The sequence below is a fragment of the Hippocampus comes genome, unplaced genomic scaffold (genome assembly GCF_001891065.2).
Source record: "Hippocampus comes isolate QL1 unplaced genomic scaffold, H_comes_QL1_v1.1 scaffold277, whole genome shotgun sequence".
Lineage (NCBI taxonomy): Eukaryota > Metazoa > Chordata > Actinopteri > Syngnathiformes > Syngnathidae > Hippocampus > Hippocampus comes.
Window position 1 is genome coordinate 239,226 of NW_017805365.1, and position 10,947 is coordinate 250,172.

Sequence of the window (10,947 nt, forward strand, 5' to 3'; positions counted from 1 at the left end):
CATCGGAGCTGTCGGCGGGCATGCTGCCGCCGCACCACGCCGGCGACTTCGGTTTGGAGCCGCCCGGGCACAACAAGGAGAACGAGGATGACGTGGAGGCCATGTCCACGGACTCCTCCAGCAGCAGCAGCGACTCGGACTGAAAGATCTTTGCGTGCGTGCCTTTGTCGTGTTCTTAATTATTTTTGTTAATAAAACTTTTGAGTCGAAATGTGTTTTGTACAGATATTTATTTGATGATGTAAAAAGGAAAGAATGGGCTTTGTAATTCAACTACAAGTTTGTTTGCTGGGGACACCGGAGTTTACCTTTTCCCTAAAAAAAGATACAATTGGAAAAGGATGGAATACATACATTTCATTGAAGACGAAATTCAATTGTTAATGAAGACCCCCGCAAAAAAGTAGATAAGCTCACTTGCCGCGTCATTCTTTCACAGACATTAGAAACATCGCCGTTTTCTACTATGACTTTATATAATTGGTGGATGCAAGATCCTGTGGATAAAAAAAAGATACAATTGGAAAAGGATGGAATAAGTACATTTCATTGAAGACTTAGACGAAATTCAATTGTTAATGAAGACCCCCGAAAAAAGCAGGTAAGCTCACTTGCCGCGTCATTCTTTCACAGACACTAGAAACATCGCCGTTTTCTTCTATGACTTTATATAATTGGTGGATGCAAGATCCTGAACTGAGTAATAATGCTAATTACGTTTTATAGGTAATTGTCTTTACTGAAACATTGTCATGACATTGCTTTTAAAAACACGTTATTCGAGATCAAAGTAACCAACTGATGCCTGACGATGTGCCGTTCACGGACCGTCTAGAATAGTGCGTTGTGCGTACATGGATAAGAAATACAGTCATGTAATAGTGTAGGCTCCATTTGACACGCTGTTGTTTGTGTAGCTTCTGGAATCGTGAATGTTGCTAGTTTACAAATCTAAAACTTACGGTGAGGAAGCATTCGGAACAAAACGATCGCTACAAATTTACCAGCTTCATGGCTGTGACGCCTTCAGGAACACACGAACGAAGTCATTTGTTGATAGTTTACGGTGCATCATTTGAAACGGGTTATGGCGTACGCACGTTGTCGACAAGGTGGTCAACGGTGTCCTACATTTTTAAACGCAACGCCAGCTGGAATATTGTTGTTTGTGTAGCTTCTTGAATCGTTACTGTTGCTAGTTTACAAATCTAAACTTACGGTTAGGAAGCATTCGGAACAAAACGATCGCTGCAAATTTACCAGCTTCATGGCTGTGACGCCTTCGGGAACACACGAAGTCATTTGTTGACAGTTTACATTTGCATCATTTGAAACGGGTTATGGCGTCCGCACGTTGTCGAAAAGGTGGTCAACGGCTTGACATCGGTTTGATCGTGTCCTACATTTTTAAACGCAACGCCAGCTGGAATTTGCCGTACACCGCGCATGCGCACGACCAGTCGTCGCCCGACAAGCAGACATGGCGGCGTCCCTGATCTGCAGCCGTTTGACGGCAAGCCTGAAGAATTCGGCGCCCAGAGGCGCCATGGGCTCCGTTTCCAAGGTGAGTTTTTGACCACCTGAAAGCGAAGGCTTCGGTCGCCGAGCGGCCGGTCGGAGGGACGCCGTCACGGCCTCCTTTCACCCCCGCAGCAGCCACGGAAGTGACAGGGTCAAACGGACATTAGCCTCATTGCTAGTCCCCCTTTTAACGCGAATGTTAGCTTTAATGCCAAGCCTTAAATAGCCGCGCAAAAGTCCTGCTCTTCTTGGCGTTTGATGGTTGAATGTTGGCAGCGAGCTGACATTTTGGTGACCTCCAACCTTAACCGGACAAGTGTGTTTATCCTCCACTCTCATGTGCTAAATGTGTCAGCGTAGCATAGCTAATGCAAGTAAACAAGATACCGAATGTCGTCATTAATTGTCGTAAACGCGTCAAACGTCGGAATCGATCACGTGGGTGTTTTGCCGTTCAACATGTAGCGGGACCCCCACTCCCCCATACTGCCATTTGGCACCTGTTTATTCACCTATTCATTTTCAATATTTTTCATTTTATTTCCGTTTGGGTGGTACCTCTGTTTTCACTTCATTGATTGTAGGTAGTATTCAACATTAGTTTGCTGAAAACAAATCTCCCCTGAACGTCTCTTGCCTTGAATTCGAACCAGACGATGGATGTCGATGCCTTTTGAGGCATCCTCGCTCCTCACCACGATGCTCCTCATCATCCTTCACCGAGCGACTTGACGCCCCTGCCGCAGGGTGCGCTCACTTCTTATTTGGCACTTTCTTGAGGCAGGTGATTGGTTGACCGCCGCTCGAGAAGGCGCTCGGTGAGCTATGCGGCAGCATCCGTATTTGAAATGTAAAATCTGGCCGAGGATCAGCTTCATTTCATCGCGGCTGCTGAAATGGCGCTCGTGATGGAAATTTGATGACTTGTGCCCGCTCGCCTCATTTCATTGTGCGCACGTGCTCAGGTCCTGGCAGGTTCTTCGAGTCTGTTTGGAGGCCGCGCGTCGACGTCTCCGCCGCTGCAGCAGCAGCAGCAGAGGAGCCTGTCCCTCCATGAGTACATGAGCATCGGACTGCTGAAGGACGCCGGCATCTCGGTGCCCGCCGGCATGGTGGCCAGCTCCTCGGACGAGGCCTACGCCGTCGCCAAGCAGATCGGTCAGTACCGGTAATGCAAAAACCACGCTCGGGCCGCTGCGCAAACAAAGGAATAGCGCCCTGATCACTCCACTGGGGAATCAAAATCGAATCGAGTGAACGGTCCTAGACAGAGGTCCAACAAGACGCATGTGTGTCTGCAACATAGCAAGAAGGCGCTCCATTGAGCTTTTGTGTGTGTGTGTGTGTGTGTCTGAAATAGCCATTGGTGCTACCAAACATGGCGTCTGTGCCTCAGTGGCGTCAGGTGACAACAGCCGCCCTGTCATTTGACTGGTGGGGCCCTTTTTTACAAAGGTCACCCAGCGCTTATTCTGCCCTCACCAGAAAATCAACGTGGCTACTAAAGATAAGATAAGAAAAGATAAGATAAGATATCTTTTATTTGTCCCACACCGCAATGGAGAAATGCGTCGACGTCTCCGCCGCTGCAGCAGCAGCAGCAGAGGAGCCTGTCCCTCCATGAGTACATGAGCATCGGACTGCTGAAGGACGCCGGCATCTCGGTGCCCGCCGGCATGGTGGCCAGCTCCTCGGACGAGGCCTACGCCGTCGCCAAGCAGATCGGTCAGTACCGGTAAAGCAAAAACCACGCTCGGGCCGCTGCGCAAACAAAGGAATAGCGCCCTGATCACTCCACTGGGGAATCAAAATCGAATCGAGTGAACGGTCCTAGACAGAGGTCCAACAAGACGCATGTGTGTCTGCAACATAGCAAGAAGGCGCTCCATTGAGCTTTTGTGTGTGTGTGTGTGTGTGTCTGAAATAGCCATTGGTGCTACCAAACATGGCGTCTGTGCCTCAGTGGCGTCAGGTGACAACAGCCGCCCTGTCATTTGACTGGTGGGGCCCTTTTTTACAAAGGGCACCCACCGCTTATTCTGCCCTCACCCGAAAATCAACGTGGCTACTAGGAATGCAGTTGGTTTTTTTTGTTGTAGAAAGAAAGCAAGCCAGGGAAAAAAAGATGTGTCATTTCTCAGGGAGAAAATGTTCATGCACAAAAACTGTTTTCAAAATGGGACCAAACATTGATTTATTTGATTTTTTTTTTTTTTTAATGAGGATACAGTAGTATTTGAAAAAAAAATTTTAAGGATGAATTCTCTTTATGAAAACAAGTTAGAAGAATAGTGATGTTTTTGGAATAAAACGTAATATTACACAGGTAAAATCTGAGTGAATAGTGTCAGAAAGAAAAAAGTGAAAAACAATAATTAGATTTCTTGACCTTTTTCTTTTTTTGCTTTCCAAAAATGACAGATTTTTCTCCTAAAAAATTTGTATCAACGGGATTTCAGTACATTTTTTTTTTTAATGAGGATACAGTAGTATTTGAAAAAAAAATTTTAAGGATGAATTCTCTTTATGAAAACAAGTTAGAAGAATAGTGATGTTTTTGGAATAAAACGTAATAATACACAGGTAAAATCTGAGTGAATATTGTCAGCAGGAAAAAAGTGGAAACAATAATTAGATTTCTTGACCTTTTTCTTTTTTTGCTTCCCAAAAATGACAGATTTTTCTCCTAAAAAATTTGTATCAACGGGATTTCAGAACTTTTTTTTTTTTTTTTTCACGAAATAAACTAGCCAAATCAATATTGTCATCCTACTTTTGGACAGGATACGAGTTGTGGTGTAACTTGAATGGAGTTGGATTTTGACCAGATCCTCCTCCCATGTGGCCTTGTCATTCTGTGTGTGTGGCTGTCAGGCTCCAAGGACCTGGTGGTGAAAGCTCAGGTGCTGGCGGGCGGGCGCGGGAAAGGAACATTCGAGGGCGGACTGAAGGGAGGCGTCCGGATCGTCTACTCGTAAGCGCGCCGCTTCCCATCTCCGCCATCATGATGACGTCATCACAGTACGAGCTCGCTTGAGCCTCGGGCACGGGCAAAGTTCGAGCGCTTTGTCTGACTTGGGATCTGAAACGCAAGCGCATTCCCAAACCGAGCGCATTCAACAAATGTCGGAAGACACGTCGTGGTGAAATGTCATGAGCGGCTTTTATTTTTTTTCTTTTAAATTTGCTCTGGAAGAGTCAACTATATTAACTGTGCGGGAATACGTCTCGACCTTGCAAATTGTGGCGTGCTGCAGGCCCGAGGAGGCGCGGGACATTTCGTCGCAGATGATCGGGCGCAAGCTGTACACCAAGCAGACGGGCGAGGCGGGTCGCATCTGCAACCAGGTGTTCATCTGCGAGAGGCGCTACCCGCGCAGGGAGTACTACTTTGCCATCACCATGGAGAGGTCCTTCCAGGTACGCCCGCACTTGACCGCCAAAATCTTACCACCGGAGTCACATTCTTTCTTTCAGAAGAAATTTGGATTTTCCATAACCCAAAACACTTTTCATTCCCTTTCAATTCAATTGCCGTCAAAGATTTAGGAAGCGGCTCGTACCATTTGTGAGATGTTTGCGCTCAGGGACGCCACTTGATGGCAGCATATTGCAAAGTTCTCCGATCTGGGTTTTTTTTTTTTCTTTCTTCCTTTTTTTCTCCCCGCTAAACAAACACGCTCGCAGCAGTTTGCCGGGGAGATTCGGAGGAGCGTAACAATCAATATGTGACTTCCGCATTTAGAAAAGGACAAAAGGTGCTTGCGGCATTCAGACTGAAGTGCGCATTGATATTTTGAAAGCGGTGTTTGTGTGCGTGCGTTTGCCGCAGGGCCCCGTGTTGATCGGCAGCTCGCAGGGGGGCGTCAATATCGAGGACGTGGCGGCGGAAAATCCCGACGCCATTGTCAAGGAGCCCATCGACATCGTGGAGGGCATCAAGATGGAACAGGCGCTCAAGGTGGGGATCGATCGCCGTCGCAGAAAAGAAAAACACGCCCGATAAGAGGAATTGTGTGCGCTTGTTCGGCCGTGCCCAAATCCGAAAAGCGTCCTTTCACGCTTTGCGCGTTCGCCGTCCATCACAATTCCGCTTTACCGGAGACCAGACACTGAGCCGCTTGACTTTTAGATGACTTTCATTCAACTTGTTGTTGAACAATTGGCCAAAGATGAAAGTCACTTTTTTTTTTTTTTGTTCCGTTCATTTCGAGGCTCATTTTTCAATATGTCGTCATATGGAAAAGGAGGACTCGTAAATTCCAGTGTTGGTCACACCAAAGTGAACAGTATGACCAAATCAAAAAGGACTTCTGATTTTCGGAACGCTCGTAAGATCTCGTCACCTGGCCGGCATTGGAGAGAAAAACTATGATGAGAATCGAGTTTTTGAAGAAAAAATGGGGATACTTTGAAATAGCAAATATTTTTTTTTCGAGAAAGTCAGAATGATATTTCTTACAGTTGTAATGTCAGAAAAAGTACATTGGAAGCAATATTTTTTTTTTGAAAAAATAATCATAATATTTTCACAACAACATTTTACACAAGGCAAATATTTTGAATTGTTTTCTAGAATTTTTTTGGGGGGTTTGGTGGGGGGGATTCTACATTTAGTAATTGTAGATTGAACGCCCGAGTCAAATCAAAAATCAAAAATGGGGGGTTGTTCAATGCATCTGACCCGGTGCTGCTGTTTCGGCTCGCCACAGTCGTCGGTCCACCAAGTGGATTCGTCACGCAAGCATAAGAGAATCGAACCCCCCCAAAAATAATGATAAGAAGGCGCGCGAGTAGCTGCTCACCATGCGCAACTGGGCCGCAGGTGGCGCAGAAGATGGGCTTCCCGCAGCCGCTGCAGAAGGAGGCCGCCGAGAACATGATCAAGCTCTACAACGTCTTCATCAAGTACGACGCATCCATGCTGGAGATCAACCCCATGGTGGAGGACTCCTCGGGCGTCGGTATGCGCGCACGTACGCGCCGCACCGAACAAAAGTGGAGCCGCCGACGGAAACTCGTGCTTGTTTGCCTTTCCGACCTCCAGTGATGTGCATGGACGCCAAGATCAACTTTGACTCCAACGCCGCCTACCGGCAGGGGGAGGTTTTCGCCCTTCAGGACTGGACCCAGGAGGACCCGCGAGACCGGCAGGCGGCCAAGGCCGACCTCAACTACATCGGCCTGGATGGAACCATCGGCTGCCTGGGTGAGTCACGCGGGTGCCAAAAAAAAAAGAAAATCCCAAAAGAAAGACATCCAGGGTGCACGTCGGGTCATCGATAAGAACTCCACCGCCACGGAGACCGTATGATGCATTGCGCTCTATCGAAAATGCACCCTGGTGGATTTGCCCGGTTCTGTCGGAAGCCCAAGATGCTCTTCATGAGCTTTCACGTTGGAAGCTAACGTTGTCATTTCGAAGACAACGTCGAAAGCCTACTTGCCAGGTTGACGCGAACATTTGAAGCCCACGTTGGACGGCAAATTTGGAGCTGACGTCCGCGGCAAACATTTGTTTTCCTGAGCTCGAACGTCGGAAGCGCCCCTTCCTGAGCGCTAACTTGAGATGTCACGTCGGAAACTAAGTTGCGCTCGTATTGCAGTGAACGGTGCGGGCCTGGCCATGGCCACCATGGACATCATCAAGCTGCACGGGGGGACGCCCGCCAACTTCCTGGACGTGGGAGGCGGGGCCACCGCCCACCAGGTCACCGAGGCCTTCAAGCTCATCACGTCCGACAGGAAGGTGAGCGCGACGCGCGATTGCGGAGGAAAAAACAGGCCCCGCGCCCGGCGTCACACCCGACGGCGCGCTCGTGTGCTCGCGCAGGTTCAGGCCATCTTGGTCAACATCTTCGGAGGCATCATGAGGTGCGACGTCATCGCCCAGGGCATCATCATGGCCGTCCGCGACCTCGACCTCAAGATCCCCATCGTCGTGCGACTGCAAGGTGCCCAAAAGTCCTTGCTCGTCCGCACGTGGTTGAGGATCGGACGTTGGCAAAACGCGCTGTCGCTCTGGACGCCCGCTTCCGTTTAGGTACGCGCGTGGACGATGCCAAAGCTCTGATTGCCGCCAGCCCGCTGAAAATCCTGGCCTGCGACGACCTGGACGAAGCCGCCAAAATGGTAGGCGGGCGCGCACTCGCACTTTGGGCTTCCGCGAAATAGCGTCTCATGCGTTGGCACGTGTCGGCAGGTGGTCAGGCTTTCGGAAATCGTCTCGCTGGCGAAGGAAGCCCAAGTGGACATCACCTTCCAACTTCCGATCTGATCTCCTCCTCCTCCCCCTCCTCGCCGCCAGCGCTCCCTGTTTGACCTCACCTGGACACTCCCCGCCCAAAAGTAGCTGCTTCTTTTTCGTCTGTGGCCTGACGGTGGCGCTAACGTACCTTGTTTAGCTTTGTTTCCTCCCGCTTGGCTATATGTGCCTTTAATGCGCACGGCCCGCACACTCCCCAAAGCACTCTCCTCACAACATCCGTTCCTCACTCAACGCTTATACACACCCGGCCACACGCGCTTCTCGATACGCATGCGCGCACACGAGTCTCACTCCGTCTGCTTGTTTTTGTGTTATCCAACCAATGGTCACGGAAGGCCTTTTGGGTGTAAAATACCCGAGCGACTGATAGCCATAAAGCAAAAAGCGTCCCCCGTGCGGCGACAGCAGCGAGCGAATGCGGCCGAGCGATAGCGCCTCGACTGCACCCCGGCAAGCGACTCAATTTTCTCCCAGATAAACACGCCGGCGGTGATTTGCGGTCGGGAGATGAATCTACTGCGCCCCCCCCAAGACCGCCGCCGCCGCCGCCGGTTTGAGCTTCCGTTCGCCATTTTGCAAGACCAAGATCGAGAATCGTGGTCCCGCGACGGAAGCAGCTCGATAGAAAGCGGAGTCATCAACGCAATCCCAAAACAACATTTGGTCATCGATAACGCGTCGCAACTCGACATCGCGACGTGTGGCAACACCGTGCCTCCGGTGAGACGATCAACTGGGATATTTGACGTCGGGCTCCAGTTCCTGACCCCGTTGAGATATCAGTGCATCGATCCCGTACTGCCGGAGATGCGGCGTCAATCGTCTCGTGTTCCCCCTGAGCGATAACCGTATGTTTCAAGAATCCAGACTTTGCACTCGAGAGACGGTCCCACGCTTTGACCTCGAAGCAAGATGACGGTACATTTGAAAGGCCTCGACGCGCTACTTCTGATTGGGCTCCGTGCCGACCGTGCCCGTTTGTCCTTTTCTTTCTCTTCCATTTCCTCTCGGGTGCTGGCTGTCTGCTATCGACACTCAGCCCATCCCGGTGAATTATTCACCGCTGCTATAATGGAACTTTTTTTTTTTTCCTTTCCTCCCATCTCCCCATGAAGAAGTAGCAGCGGCAGCATCAAGTTCGGCCCCCCCGGGGGCGAGTGAGCGAGTCTAAAAATGGAGTCATCGCAACGCTAAATCACCTTGTGGGATTTGAAATTAAAAATGTCCCTTTTGATTCAAAGGCCTCATCTTATTACGCGGGAGGCTCGAATGGGGCACGGCGGCTTTCATTTGTCTTGGTCTGTTACTCCCCTCCGCACATGTTACAAGCACACACTGAAATTGCGCTTTTTCTCTTGCTATTTATTTGCTTCTACTCGACAAGCGGAATCTGTCACGGATTCACGATATGATTGGACAAATCACAGTCTGGACATTTGTGGCCAACATGAGCAATTGCCACCACGATGCTTTGGCCGTATTTCACGACGCTATCGGGACATTTGGGGAACGTCGTGATTTGGTAGTCATCTCCCGCCGTGCAAGGTCACCTCTTTGAAACTTTGAACCATAGCGCGAGAGGTTGTGGCGGCCACCGTTGAATCATGCCACAAAATATTGGACAGTCTTTGCCTGATGAGGCGATATCGCCATATTTGATCACGGCGCCATTTGTCCAAATCTAGTATCGAGCCGCAAAAATCGCCATTTTTGGAAATAGTATCGCGATATGCCGGTCGCCGGCAGTGGTGGCAATCGTCTCCATAGAATGTCAAGATATTTGAGAACACGGAGCGTTCGCGATATGACAATATTTGATCGCCGCCGTGTCACCGTTCACTGTCACCGCTACACTCGCGCTTGTCTCACGATACCCCGGCGATATCATCGCCACATGCAACCATGATAGCGTGAAAAGCCGCAAGGAAAAAAACCCATTGCGATACGTGATATTTCCGACCAATCGTCTGTCGTCAGCCCTCGCCGCCGTCAGGCCACGCCGGATTCCAACTTCCCACCTTCCTTTGTGTGTGTGTGTCTCCCCTCTTGTTTTTTTTTTTCCATGACTTTAGCGATGCAAAGGAAATGTTGTAAATAACCAAAGTGACCCCCCCTGTAAGATATTTCTGCTGCTTTCCTCATCAGATGGGAAAAATAAAGACGGGACACGAGTGGGTGTGGATCTGCGCCTTTTTGGAACGCAAACAAAAAAGCGTGTCAAAAAAAAAAAAAAAACGCAAACGACGAGAAAATGTAATTTGGGAGTTGAAGCCGATTGCTGGATGAATCGTTGAAATTGAAACCGCAGTTGTGATGCTGAGCGATCCCAATTCATCTGGAGTTGATCCATGGATAGATCGCAACACAAAAAAGATTTCCTCAGAGGGGCACGTCATCAAAGTGAGGACACATCTGCAAAAACTCGTGAAAAGCTTTCGTTGGAAGTGTCGTGCTGTGCCAGCTAATTTTGTGACGCACCTTTCGATCAGTTCTTCATCACATGAATACTGACTTTCTGAAGAATTTTCTTGCATGAAACAAACACCAAAAGTGGTGTTTTGGTGTGTGTCATCGGTTGATGAGCTATCGGCAAAATAACGACACGCACTCGTCCGAAGTCATTTCGTTTGAGGCCACCAGATTTCCCCACTTTATTCCCAGTGGTTTGTTTTTTTTTTTTTTTCACACTCCTTGCATCACCATATGGGGACATATGACCACGATGATTCCCTCGCCCAGACCTTTCATCGGAGGTGTGACGCCACGTGTGAGGTGCTTTTGAGCGAGACGATGTGGTGTCGAGTCGAATGAAACCGAAAGTGACGTCGGCCGGAACCAAAGCTGTTGGCATCCAGCCGCTGGCTCCTTTGCGTCGATGTTTGGAAGGAGGCGATCGATAGGTAGGCGGCGGCCTTGCTAATGCGCTCTTATAGAAGACGGGGGGGGGGGGTTCTGCCGCCCCCCGCGTGCTTTTGAGCGAGACGATGTGGTGTCGAGTCGAATGAAACCGAAAGTGACGTCGGCCGGAACCAAAGCTGTTGGCATCCAGCCGCTGGCTCCTTTGCGTCGATGTTTGGAAGGAGGCGATCGATAGGTAGGCGGCGGCCTTGCTAATGCGCTCTTATAGAAGACGGGGGGGGGGGGGACTGCCGCCCCCC

The 10,947-nt window shown here is 49.6% G+C and overlaps 2 protein-coding genes and 1 long non-coding RNA gene across 3 annotated transcripts in view; all 3 read left to right on the forward strand.

Annotated features, from left to right (window-relative positions):
• The window catches only part of med4 (mediator complex subunit 4), a 1,665-nt gene extending 1,349 nt beyond the window's left edge, over window positions 1-316 (forward strand). The window contains exon 5 of the mRNA XM_019871919.1: window positions 9-316. Coding sequence (XP_019727478.1) covers window positions 9-143 — 135 coding nt within the window. The 3' untranslated portion in view covers window positions 144-316. The remainder of the gene's footprint in view (window positions 1-8) is intronic.
• A 1,117-nt stretch (window positions 317-1,433) lies between these two features.
• Window positions 1,434-9,023, forward strand: sucla2 (succinate-CoA ligase ADP-forming subunit beta). Its single transcript, XM_019871940.1, has 12 exons — window positions 1,434-1,564; window positions 2,487-2,679; window positions 4,396-4,495; window positions 4,779-4,941; window positions 5,354-5,482; window positions 6,347-6,485; window positions 6,569-6,730; window positions 7,128-7,270; window positions 7,355-7,475; window positions 7,565-7,653; window positions 7,724-8,452; window positions 8,698-9,023. The coding sequence occupies exons 1-11, from the start codon at window positions 1,481-1,483 to the stop codon at window positions 7,796-7,798; spliced, it is 1,398 nt and encodes a 465-aa protein (XP_019727499.1). The 5' UTR covers window positions 1,434-1,480; the 3' UTR covers window positions 7,799-8,452; window positions 8,698-9,023.
• On the forward strand, window positions 2,762-3,920 carry LOC109517044 (uncharacterized). Its single transcript, XR_002168465.1, has 2 exons — window positions 2,762-2,976; window positions 3,544-3,920. It is a non-coding gene; the product is annotated as an uncharacterized LOC109517044 (long non-coding RNA).
• Window positions 9,024-10,947: the final 1,924 nt, after the last annotated feature.